General features: G+C 51.5%; 1 protein-coding gene and 1 non-coding gene across 2 annotated transcripts in view; one reads left to right on the top strand and one right to left on the bottom strand.

Moving 5' to 3' along the window:
- GRIN2D (glutamate ionotropic receptor NMDA type subunit 2D) overlaps positions 1 to 12,782 on the top strand; it is a 28,086-nt gene that overhangs the window by 6,411 nt on the left and 8,893 nt on the right. Inside the window, exons 3-9 of the mRNA XM_024132647.1 lie at positions 1,965 to 2,079; positions 2,479 to 2,690; positions 2,960 to 3,128; positions 3,693 to 3,846; positions 6,299 to 6,424; positions 6,625 to 6,854; positions 8,054 to 8,214. Of these exons, the coding sequence (XP_023988415.1) occupies positions 1,965 to 2,079; positions 2,479 to 2,690; positions 2,960 to 3,128; positions 3,693 to 3,846; positions 6,299 to 6,424; positions 6,625 to 6,854; positions 8,054 to 8,214 (1,167 nt within the window). The remainder of the gene's footprint in view (positions 1 to 1,964; positions 2,080 to 2,478; positions 2,691 to 2,959; positions 3,129 to 3,692; positions 3,847 to 6,298; positions 6,425 to 6,624; positions 6,855 to 8,053; positions 8,215 to 12,782) is intronic.
- TRNAA-UGC (transfer RNA alanine (anticodon UGC)) lies at positions 1,483 to 1,555 on the bottom strand. The gene has a single exon. It is a non-coding gene; the product is annotated as a tRNA-Ala (tRNA).

Here is a 12,782-nt window from a genome sequence, read left to right as displayed (position 1 = left end):
TCCAAACTAGGCTGTACAAGTCATGGGTCAGCCTACGGAGTCAGGGAGGTTTCCAGGAGGAGGTGGTATCTAAGCTGAGACCTGAAGAATAAACTGCTCACTCATTCATCCATTCATTCATTGAAAAGCCCTTTGTCAAGAGTCTGTGGTGTGCCAAGCCCTGCTTTATGAACAGGGTATAATGTTGAACAAGGCCTCTGCTCTCACAGAGCTTACAGTCTCATAGGTGAGACAATCAGTGCACAGACAAGAAAAGAAAGGAAAAAAACATCAGCAGGTAATAACTTCTGAGATGAAAATAAAGCAGGTAGAATGTATAACAAATGTCTGTGGTGCTAGGTTAGGTGAGGTCATCAGGAAAGGCCTTTCCAAGTAGGTGCAATTTGGAGGTAAAAAAAAAAAAAAAAAAAAAAGGATAAAGAGAAAGATCCAAGGGAATTCCCTGGCGGTCCAGTGATTAGGACTTGATGCTCTCACTGCCGAGGACCCAGCTTCCAATCCCTGGTTGGGGAACTAAAATCCCACAAGCCGCACAGCACAGCCAGAAAAAAAAAAAAAAAGAGAGAGAGAGAGAGAGAGAAAGAGCCAACTATCTGAAGATCTGAGTGAAGAGAGGGAGGGGGAACAGCAGGTACAAAGGCCCTGGGGCTGGAATTGCCTGAAATAAAGCCAGTGTGCCTGGAGCACAGTGGGCAAGTGGCAGCGTATGGTGGAGTAACATGGGTCCCAGCTCAGGTAGGGCACTTAGACCAGGTTAGGGGTTTAGATTTGATTGCAAGGGCAGTTGGGAGTCCACCAGAAATAGATAATCCAGGCAGGGGGAAAAGCATTGTGCAAAGGACCAGAGGGGAGAAAAACCTGGGCAGGTTGATGAGACCACAATAGCTCAGGGTGGAGAATTAGGGGTTGGGAATGATGAGGCTGTTTAGGTGGAGAGGCCCAGGCCGCAAGGGCCTTGAATGCCAGGTTGAGAGGCTTGGACTTTGTTCTGGGGCACTGGGGAGCCATGGGTGGGCTATGAGCAGGGGAGAGGTGGAGTCAGTTTGGGGTATAGAAAGACCTCTCCGGGGTGGTGTGGGGACAGACTGGAGGAGAAAGATTGGAGGCTGGAGGCCAAGTAGGAGGCTGGGGTAGGGGTCCAGGAGGCCTGTAAGGACAGAGAGGAGGGGATGGGGCAGAGATATCCCAGGGGCAGAAAGGACGGGGCTTGGGGACTGATGGCCTGGGTGGAGGGGAGCGAGGAGGCAAGGATGGCAGCTGAGGGTCTGGTCCAGTGAGCTGGGTGATGTGACAGGCATTCAGAGCACAGGGTGCCATTGTATAATAGAGATACCTGGGAGTCCAGAGACCCTCCCGGGGATTCTGTCCAGAAGAAGGGACACGTGAGCTGAGTCTTGAACACCTAAGAGCTGGTCAGGATGAGGAGGGAGAGAATAAGGGTTTTTTTCTTTTTGGGGGGCTGTGCTGCACGGCATGTGGAACTTCCCTGACCAGGGATCGAACCCGTACCCACTGCAGTGCAAGCGCAGAGTCTTGACCACTGGACCACCAGGGAAGTCCAAGGGTTTTTTTCTAGGCAGAGAGAAAAGCACCTACAAAGGCCTAGAGATAGAAAACCACTTGATATTTAGGGGGACACCCTGCATTCAGTATTCGTGGGGCAGAAAAAGGGTTTGGGCGGAGAGAGTCTGACGGTGGGCAGTGATCAGAGATCGGGCTGCAGAGGCACGTGGGTCCCCTAGAGCCTCAGACCCAGGCTGAAGGTCTGGGACCCGGTCCTGGAGGCGCCGCGCTGCCAAGGGAGAGTGCCTAGCAGAGGAGAGGCGTATTTGGGTTTTCAAGAACTTAGAGGAGAGATTCAAACTGGGCGCTGGGGTTGGTGAGTAGAAAGGGGAATTTCTCGGCCTTCAGCTGCCAAGGTCCAGTTCAGGTCCCCACGTGTCCCCTCCCTTCCTGCTGGGCAGGTACTTCATGAACATTACCTGGGATAACCGGGATTACTCCTTCAATGAGGATGGCTTCCTGGTGAACCCCTCCCTGGTGGTCATCTCCCTCACCCGAGACAGGACGTGGGAGGTGGTGAGTCCCGGCGCTGACCTCAGGCATGGGAGAGGGCCTGGATTCCTGGGTCCTGGGGAAGAAGCAATGAGGACCTAGACTCCTGGCAGAGGTGGGGGCTGAGGCCCTGGATTCTGGCCTGTGACGGAGGAAGGGGCTGGGAGCCTGGACTTCTAGGTCCTAAGGGGAAGGACTGGGAATCCAGACCCCTGGGTTCTGGTAGAAGAAAGCCCAGACTCGTGGGTCTGAAGGAGGAAAGGGTTTCTGGGTCCAAGGGAGAGGTGGGGGAGGAGGCCCAGACTCCTGGATCTGAGGGAGAAGGAGCTGGGAGCTCGCGGCTACGAGGAAGGCAGGCCATGAAGGCCAGAACATTCTAGAAAGTCCCCCTCAGGAAGCCTGAATCCCCTGCTCTTGGCCAAGGTGGGCAGCTGGGAGCAGCAGACTCTCCGCCTCAAGTACCCGCTGTGGTCCCGCTATGGCCGCTTCCTGCAGCCGGTTGATGACACACAGCACCTCACCGTGGCCACGCTGGAGGAGAGGCCTTTCGTCATCGTGGAGCCCGCCGACCCCATCAGTGGCACCTGCATCCGAGACTCCGTCCCCTGCCGGAGCCAGCTCAACCGCACCCACAGGTGACAGCCCAGGATCCAGAAGTTCAAAGTTCAAAATCCTCTCTTGAAGCCTAGTAGTCCTAGCCCCAGCCCCCTCCTCCCTTGGGACCCAGAAAGCCGTCCAGCTTGGTGACCTTGGACAAGTCACGTAATTCCTTTGAGCCTCAGTTTCCCCAGAAAGCGATGCCCACCATAGTTTTAGCTGCTGCTCGTCCCTCCCTCCATAAGGCCGCGGCGGGGTGGGGGGGGTTGGGATCAGCAACATCCCCAAGACTGCTCGCTCCCCGCAGCCCTCCGCCGGACGCCCCCCGCCCAGAAAAGCGGTGCTGCAAGGGCTTCTGCATCGACATTCTGAAGCGGCTGGCGCAGACCATCGGCTTCAGCTATGACCTCTACCTGGTCACCAACGGCAAGCACGGCAAAAAGATTGATGGTGTCTGGAACGGCATGATCGGGGAGGTGAGGTGGGCGGGGACAGGGTGGGGGCGGGGACAAGACAGGTGGGGGGCGGAGTCGGGACCATGTCAGGGCCGAGAAGCGGCTGGATCAGGGGGCGGAGCCAAGAGGGAGGAATCCTGGCTCTGAGGGGGCGGGACTATGAGGGGAGAACTCTGGGGGGCCGAAGGGGCGTGGCCAAAGGTGAGAAGCCTGGATTTGAAGGGGCGGGGCCACGAGGAGGACCCACCTTGGCGGAGGGGCGGGGCCAGGAAGAAGGACCCTGGGGCGGAGAAGGCGGGGCTCGGAGGGTGGAACTATTAGGGAAAGGGGGCGGGGCCTGGAGGATGGAGCCAAAAACTTACAGAGGCTTGCTGGGGGAGGAGGATGCGGCTGGAGGCCACTTCTTCCCACTCTTGTTCTCGACTCTCACCTCCACCTCTCCTGCCCCATTCTGCCTGCGTCTCCCTCATCCACCCCGCCACCCTCCTAGCCCTTTCTATCATCCTGTCACTGGTCTCCTCCTGGGACCCGTCTTTGTCCTGAGCCAGCTGGGTTCCCTCACTCCCTCCCTGTCCTCACTCCCAGGTATTCTACCAGCGCGCGGACATGGCCATTGGCTCTCTCACCATCAACGAGGAGCGGTCCGAGATAGTGGATTTCTCCGTCCCCTTCGTGGAGACAGGCATCAGCGTTATGGTGGCGCGTAGCAATGGCACTGTGTCCCCCTCGGCCTTTCTCGGTGAGCCCAGGCCCTGGAATGGCAAGGCGTGGGGTTTGGGGGGCAGCTGTGTGTCCATTTCCCATCCTGCTATTGCTTGTACCAGCAGGGTGACTCCGGTGAACTGAGGGCCTCAGTTCCCTAACCTGTAAAATGGGAGAATTTCCCCCACCAGAAGCAATTTTGCCATGAAGCTAAGAAAGTCTGAGCTTCAGGAGCCTTCTCCTTCACAGCCCCTTCAAGGCCCTGTACCTGGTCTTGTATTCATAATTTTATTTTCCTGTTTCTTAAAGGGAACCCTCCAAATTGTATAAGCGGCAGGCCCCACAAAAACCATCTTCCCCTGTATATAAGTATGAGATGAGGAAAAGAGATGAGCATGGGCCCCATCAAACTATGTTTATTGAGCACCTACTATGTGCCAGGCTCTGGGCTGCACAGGAAACCTTGCCCTTTAAGAGCTCTCCCAGGGCCTCATGGGGGAGACAGAAAACAATCTCTTAAAGGGATACATGGGCAAGATCATTTCATATGGTGGTGAATACTACGAGAAATTAAGCTGGGGGAAGAGACAGAGAAGAATAGGATCGGTGTTGCTGTGGGTGGACAGGCAGGTCCCTCTGAGCAGGTGACCCGGTCCTGCATAGATCTGGCTGGAAAAGTGTCCCAAGCAGATGGAACATTAAGGGCAAAGGCCCCAAGGTGGGAATGTTCGTGGGGTATTTGTGAACTATCGGGAGGCCTGTGTGACCTGGGGAGGGGGCAGTGAGTGATCGTGGGAGAGGTGGGAGGTGGGGGCTGAGAGGGAATCAGGTGGTGGATCGAGCAGGGCCTTGGTTGCTATGGTAGGAAGGTTGGGTTTTACTTTTATTGCAATGGCAAGGCTTTTAACTGCAGGAGGTGGTGTGGGGATATACGATCAGATTTAGGCTTTTAAGATATCCCACTAATGGGTCTGAGGATGCAGGAGGCCCATGAGGAGGCTACTGCAGAGGTCCGTGCAGAGTGCGGTTGGGGTGCAGGATAGGAAGATGGCCAAGAGGGTGAGACAAGTAAACTGGCTTAGGATGCGGGTAGAAAGCTGGCACACAGTGGGTTGGTGGCTTTGAGGTATATTGGGTAGAGATCTCATTTACTGAGCTTGGAGAAGACAAAAGGGAAAGCGTACATCAGGCCAAGGGCAGCAGTTCACGTCCGTTCCCTCCTGCTCTCCGAAGTCTGAGCAAAGCTCCTGGGAGGGGGAAGGGCTGAGAGGAGAAGGGACAACCCTTCTTTGGTGTTTTGTTTTCTGTCTATTTCCCCAACGGTGTCTCTTGTGGCCTCCTCTTTGCACCAAGGTCTCTGCAGGGCACCCTGACAGGCACCACGTGGGGCCCCTGCTTTCAGCAAGGGAGTGACAAGGTCATGTTTATGCCCCATCACGTGGCCCAGTGGAGGCGACAGGCGTATCCCCAGATACTGCAGTGACAATCCAGGCTGGTGACCCTACTGTGACAGGGGCAGTCCTGGCAGCTTACACTTGGCCCAGGGAGGTCAAATCTCAGGTACTGATCTCAAGAAAGAGTGATTTGGGTTTGCTGTCAGTGAACTCCCGGAAGCAGTGTGAGGAGGGGATGCAGGAACTCAGGTTTGGCTGATGGACAGGTCAGGGTGGTGCCTCTGGTAGGGGAGCTATTGAGAAAGAGGCAGGGAGGATGTAGCTTGTTTGGGGAACTGTTGAGTTCTGGGTGGTTAAAGCAATGGGTTCTTGAACAAATGATCAGTCCAGAGACGAGAGAGGAAACAAGGCTGAGAGGCAGGGACTTTGTCCTGGGGGGCACTGGGGAGCCACAGAGGGCTGTGAGCTGGGGAGAGGCCAGGTCATCTCTGGGTGTAGAAAGAGCTTCTAGGGCCGTGGTGGGGGGAAGGGCCGGAGAGGAGAGGATGGGGAGATGGTCCGGGGGACAGCATGTGGCCTGAGCCGTGTCGGCAGAGAGAATGGAGAGGAAAGGCCGAGGTGGGGGGGTGGGGGGAGAACAGGAGGATAGTGCTGGGGACTCACAGGATGCTGGTGAGGGGGAGGGAAGGAGGGAGTGAGGGTGGCAAATGAGGGACGGAGGGTCTGGGCGGTGACTGGATGGACGGGGAACTCCCAGGATGGGGAGCCTGGGAGTCGGTGCTGGGCTCTGTGTGGGACATAAATGGCCTGGAAGGATTGCCAGGGGCAGGTGGAGAATCAGGCCTGGGGCTCAGGAAACATATTTAGGAGATAGTTTCTATATGGTGGCTGAAATCACAGAAATGATTGAGATGATTTTCTTTGGGAGAGACTGCCCCGCCACCCCTGCCAGGGGTCTGGGTGGGCATTGAGTCTGTCCCCAAGAAGGGGGCAGAGTAGGACGGGGTCAGATCTGGGCCGTACCTTGTTCACATGTCTGTGGGCGCCCAAGCCTTGGCTTGGCTGAGTCATGGCCACACCCCCCGTTGCCCTCAGAGCCATACAGCCCTGCCGTGTGGGTGATGATGTTCGTCATGTGCCTCACCGTGGTCGCCGTCACCGTTTTCATCTTTGAGTACCTCAGTCCCGTCGGCTACAACCGCAGCCTGGCCACGGGCAAACGTGAGTCCCCTTCCTCCATCACCCTACCTCAGAGTGCCTGGACCACCGATAGAACTATGTTTCCCAACAGCCCCTGGGATAGAGTTATGGTCTCCTGAGGCAACAGGGGCCTCAGGGGCCACTGGGAATTGTAGTTCTTTCTGCTCCCTCATTGAGCATAAGGGATTTGGGGTCCATGTCCCCCTCCTGGCCCCCTGCAGGCCCTGGCGGCTCAACTTTCACCATTGGGAAATCCATCTGGCTGCTCTGGGCCCTCGTGTTCAATAACTCGGTGCCCGTGGAGAACCCCCGGGGGACCACCAGCAAAATCATGGTGCTGGTGTGGGCTTTCTTCGCCGTCATCTTCCTCGCCAGCTACACAGCCAACCTGGCCGCCTTCATGATCCAGGAGGAGTATGTGGATACCGTGTCTGGGCTCAGTGACCGAAAGGTATATGTGTTTGGGGAGGGAGGGAACTGACTGAGGTTGGAGGTGGCAGATGGAGGGGAGCGGGGGGACTCGTGGGGGGTCTCTTCCCCGAAAGAGTCCCAGATTGGTAGAATGGAATATTCTGGAGGAAAATGGTTATGTTTCACGATGAACTATTTAAATATTCCAAGGAGAAGAGAGTATCCCCAAATATTCTAGGGGCAGTAGTGCCAAATGGAATATTCTAGACCAGTGGTTCTCTCAAACTGTGATGAAGGGCTAATTTTTGACATTTCTAATCCAGTGGAGACCAATGCTTTTATAAAATATATTAGAAAGGAATTACTGGAAAAGTAAAATAAAATTTAAAATCAAGACGTGCAAAATTCCAACCCACATCTTTATTTATTCGGTTCAACAGACATAAAATTATTCTGTCAAATAGCTTGAAATGCTCACTCTCTCGGTTTCTGTACTTACCTCATCACGGATCACAGTTCGTTCAGGGACTGGTGGTCTGCACAGCACATTTTGAGACTAACGTGGTTAACTGGGTGTCATGACCTATTAGAAGGTTGAGGAACCAATTCAATGGGTTACAACAGACTTTTTAATGGAATGGATTAGAATAGAATAAAAAATGTTTGACTGCATTTTAGGTAATCAGGGTGAGTATGGTTGTATGAAACTTTTGTTTTAGTCATATAGACACCCGACATTAGGCCAGCACACACCTATCTGGCCGGGTCTGTTGTTAAAATAGTGAACTATTTCTGAACAGATTGGGACCTGTTAGCAACTGCCCCCAGCCGGTGCCATGCCAGCCCCTGCCCCTGGGACCTCTCATGATCCAGCAAGTTAAGGGTTAATGCCTGGCCCATCAAGGGCCTCTGGGACCGGTCTGGAGCTTTGTTGCCCGTGTCTTTTCTGATTGGACCATGATCAGCCCATACTGGGGATCAAATATTTCAATATTACTCCTGACTGTGTGTGCGCATGTGTATGTATACATATCTGCATACATACGTACAGATAACTGCGGATGTATGCGATGGGTGAAGAGTAGCGTTTCCATGGGTCATGGCGAGCAAGTGTGAGAAACACTTCTGGACTGGGGTGTCTGTCTGCCAGTGTCCCCCAGGATGGAGCAGCTGGTTGAGGACATCCTTGACCCAGATGCCCCCTGGGGGGTGCCCTAATGACTCCCCATTCTGCCCCAGTTCCAGCGGCCCCAGGAGCAGTACCCGCCCCTGAAGTTTGGGACGGTGCCCAACGGGTCCACAGAGAAGAACATCCGCAGCAACTACCCCGACATGCACAGTTACATGGTGCGCTACAACCAGCCCCGCGTAGAGGAAGCACTCACTCAGCTCAAGGCAGGGTCAGCGCAGACTGGGGGCCGGGAGGTGAGGGGTGGGGAGTGGGGCTGCTGGGGCCCCTGAGGAGGCTCGGAGATGGCAAGGGGTCAGGGGTTGTTCATCAGCCTCAGAGGTCAGCCCAGGGTGGGTCAGCTTGGAGGGCAGAGATCATTGAGGGTGGAAATGAACTCCCCCTTCTGGGAGTAGAAGCCTTAGAATATTTTCAGAGAGCCAGTGGTTATGAATTATGGAGCCAGACTGCCAGGGTTCAGATCTTGGCTTTGTCCCTTCTTGGCTGTGTGACCTTGGGCAAGTTACTCAACCTCTCTGAGCCTCAGTTTCCTCCTTTGTAAAATGGGGATGACAAGAGAACCCACCTCATAAGTTTTTTATAAGAATTGTTATAGTTATTATTATTAGTTAATATATTATTTAGTCATTATTATTAAATAATATATATTATTATAGCTATTATTATTAGTTAATCCATGCAAAATACTTAGAACAGTGCCTAGCACACTGTAGGTATTTGCTGTTATTATTATTATTATTATTATTATTACTACTACTGCCATCATCATCATCATTAGATCTGAACTCACTGGAATCAATACTTGGAGATATACATATATATATATTTATATATTTTTTTTTTTTTTTTTTCTTTTTTAACATCAGTTTCCCAAATCATGGGGAAGAGTTAAGTTCTGACCCCAAAGTACAGTCCAAGGTTACAACAAAGCTCAGCACAATGACTCTCTCTCCCCGTCCCTCATTGATTTAGTTATTCAGCATGCATTTATTTTCTTAGCCTCGACTCCATGCCTCGCAGTGAACAAACAGATCACAATTCCTGCCCACAGCAAGCTTAAGACCTAGAGGTAGGAAATTAACAAGAAACATGCAAACAGAAAAATCAGCATGATCATTTCAGAAAGTGATTGTTAGCTAGAGTGTGACTGAGCTGGGGTGTGTATTCACCAGGGTGTTGAGGGCAGGCCTCTGGGGGAGGTAACTGGAACAGAGCCCAGAAGGAGGTGAGGGACTCCTCCTTAGCTAGGTGGACTTGCCTAGCCTTGCAGGCAAAGGGTCTGAGCCCCGAGCGGTCTTGGCTTCTTAGAGGAACAGCAAGAAGCCATCATGGCTGAAGGGTGGCGAGCTCAGTTAGAGTCAGTTTAGAGGGTAGATGAGAGTCGAACACAGGGTGTGACCCCTGAGGCCGAGGTCAGCGCTGGGTTTTATTTGAAGGGCAGTGAGAAGCCATGGGAAAGGGGGACTTTAAGTAGGGGAGCAATGTGATCAGATTTCTGTTTGTAAATGCCCCCTCTGGCCTCCATGTGGAGAATGAATGGAGGAGGACATCAGAGGGACCAGTTAGTCAGAAGCTGTATTGCCCTCCTGACACCTTTCCCCCAGGCCCACTCTCTGCTAACCCCTGCAGGTGCCAATTGTAACTGGATCTTTTTTACCCCTCAGTGTTGATTAGAATTGTTGGGACATGTCACGTGGTTCCCTGCTCCACGCAGGTTCTCAACGATGCCCGGGAACCTGTGGGGAACAAAGCCTCGAGCTTGTTTCCAGAACACCCTTCCTCCTGTCTTTCCTTCAGCTGCGAAGCCCGATGGACCCCCTCAGCCCCCTTCCCAGGGCTCCCCTGCCTGGAGGACACCCCCTTTCTCTGTGCCTGGCACCCTTTGCCTTCACATTCCCAATCTTCATGAACGAGGTTTCCCCTTCCCAAATCTCTTTCCCCCTTCTCTTCAAAGGTTTTATTTACCTAACACTTACACTTGTTAAAAATAATAAGGTAAAAAGTGAAGATCTCTCCTCTCCCCCTCCTTATTCATATTTCCAGGCGTTCCCTCCACCTTTTTTCTAGAGCAGAGCTGGGGAGCCACATATGTAATATTTTTCTTTTTTTGGGGGGTGGATGAGTGATTTTATTTTATTTTATTTTATTTTATTTTATTTTATTTTTTTTTTTTTTGTGGTATGCGGGCCTCCCCCTGTTGTGGCCTCTCCCGTTGCGGAGCACAGGCTCCGGACGCGCAGGCCCAGCGGCCATGGCTCACGGGCCCAGCCGCTCCGCGGCATGTGGGATCCTCCCAGACGGGGCGCGAACCCGGTTCCCCTGCATCGGCAGGCGGACGCGCAACCACTGCGCCACCAGGGAAGCCCCGAGTGATTTTATTTTTTTCATTTATGAAACATTTTTAAATTTTATTTATTTTTAAAAACAGGCACATATAGGGAATGGGTTTTTGTTGTTGTTATTTTGGCCACAACACGCGGTATGCGGGATCCTAGTTCCCCAACCGGGGACCGAACCAGTGCGCCCTCAGAGTGGAAGCGCCGAGTCCCAATCACTGGACCGCCAGGGAAATCCCATGAAACATTTTTTTTTTTTTTTTTTTTGCGGTACGCGGGCCTCTCACTGTTGTGGCCTCTCCCCTTGCGGAGCGCAGGCTCCGGACGTGCAAGCTCAGTGGCCATGGCTCACGGGCCCAGCTGCTCTGCGGCATGTGGGATCTTCCCGGACCGGGGCACGAACCCGTGTCCCCTGCATCGGCAGGCGGACTCTCAACCACTGCGCCACCACGGAAGCCCCATGAAACATTTTTTTTAATTGAAGTATAGTTGATTTACAATGTTTCAGACGTACAGCAAAGTGATTCAGTTGTATACACATAACTGAAATATATATATATATACTTTTTCAGATTATTTTCCATTATAGGTTACAATATTGAATATAGTTCCCTGGGCTACATAGTAGGTCCACGTATGTAATGTAAATGTATCCAGGAGCCACACTAAAAGAAACAGGTGATATTAATTCGAATGGTACATTGTATTTAACCCAATAGCTCCAATATATTATCATTTCAATATGTAATATCAAAATTAATGATGGGGAATTCCCTGGCAGTCCAGTGGTTAGGACTCGGCGCTCTCACTGCTGAGGGCCCAGGTTCAATCCCTGGTCGGGGAACTAAAGTCTCACAAGCCGTGTGCCACGGCCAAAAAAAAAAATAATTAAGAGATGTTCCACTGTTTTGGCAGGGGGAGGGTGGGTACTTCAAATGTTATAATCACAGCTCATCTCAATTCAGACTTGGTTGCGTCTGGCTAGTGGCTGTCACATGGAGTTCTAGAACTCTGTCTTTTTACCTCTTTTGTTGTTGTTTCCTTCCTTTCCTCTCTTTTTCTTTTTTCTTCTTTTCCTCCTCTTCTTTCCTTGTCCTTCTTCCACTTCTTAATCCCTTCCTGTAGTTGCCTCGACCCCCAGATGTCATCTGGAGTTTCCCACCCCTTAGCATCTAGATAACCTTTAGCCCCATAACCCCTTTCCTAAAAACTGTGCAAATTCCTGGGCTTCTCAGGGTCACTCTGGCTTCAAGCTCCCCTTTGCCAGATTGAATTCACTTTCTGGACCATCTCACAGGCCCATGTCTTCCAGCTCTGGAGCATATTAACCAAAATTGGAGCCCATCTCTCCCTTAATCTCCACAGAAGCCCAGACCTCAAGCCTATGTGTGCTGGATTTAAGATTGGAAACGTGAAGGGCGTCAGTTTGTCTGCACTGTCCAGCAGAAAGGAAATGCAAGCTACTGTGTAATTCTAAATTGTTAGTAGCCACGTTAAAAGACACAAAAAGAAACAGGTGAAATTCATTTTAATGATGTATTTTACTTAGCCTAGTATATTCAAAATATTATTGCAACACATAATCAGTATAAAAATGGTTGCGACCTTTTACATAATCCACCCCCCCGACCAACACACACACCTTTTGAAATCCAGTGTGCATTTTATACTCACCACACATCTCAGTTCAAACTTGCCACCTTTCAAGCGCTTAAACCAGCCACAGGGACTTGTGTAGATACCAGATTGGGCGGCCCGGGTCTACATCATCTAAATGCCAAAAGTTTCATAGTGAAGGTTATGAACATGAAACATAAAAGGGCTCTGGCCACCTCCCCACCCCCCTGGGAATTTTCCCTTCCTTACTCACCCCCCAGAGTATCCTCCCCAGCCAGCCAGCTGACTCATCCCCGCCCCCCCTACTTCACAAGTACCTAATGCCTTCCTCGGGAGGCAGGGGAATTGCCTTCTTTTTTTTTTTTTTTTTTTTTTAACTTCTACAGGGAATCCTCACATTCCCAGTCTATCTCATCCTTACGTTTGGAGAGCAAGAATTCCAAGACTTGGGTAAGGGTAGCACCCTCATGTCCCACATCTACTTGGTTCCTGACTTTTGGAGAGCAGTGAGAGTGGGACCAGCAAGGGAGACCAGCCCCGTCTCAAAAAAATGAATCCAAATCTATCCCACCCCTGAGTTAAAAGAAGGAGGGATACCTGTATTTTTCTTTTCATCCAAATGTCAGCCACAATCCCAGCCCTTAATAAGAATAGCTTGAGGCTTCATCCCGTGTCTTTTTATATTGCATCTTTTTTTTAATTGAGCTGTAACATACACAGATCTTTTTCTTTTTTTATTAGAGTATAATCGATTTATTTTTTTTAATTTTTTTTTTGTTGGTGAATAAAATTTTATTGGAACACAGCAGAGGCCGTTTCAAGGGGT

This window comes from Physeter macrocephalus, unplaced genomic scaffold, assembly GCF_002837175.3.
Source record: "Physeter macrocephalus isolate SW-GA unplaced genomic scaffold, ASM283717v5 random_150, whole genome shotgun sequence".
NCBI classification, from domain to species: Eukaryota; Metazoa; Chordata; class Mammalia; order Artiodactyla; family Physeteridae; genus Physeter; species Physeter macrocephalus.
This window is presented reverse-complemented; position numbering and strand designations above follow the sequence as displayed.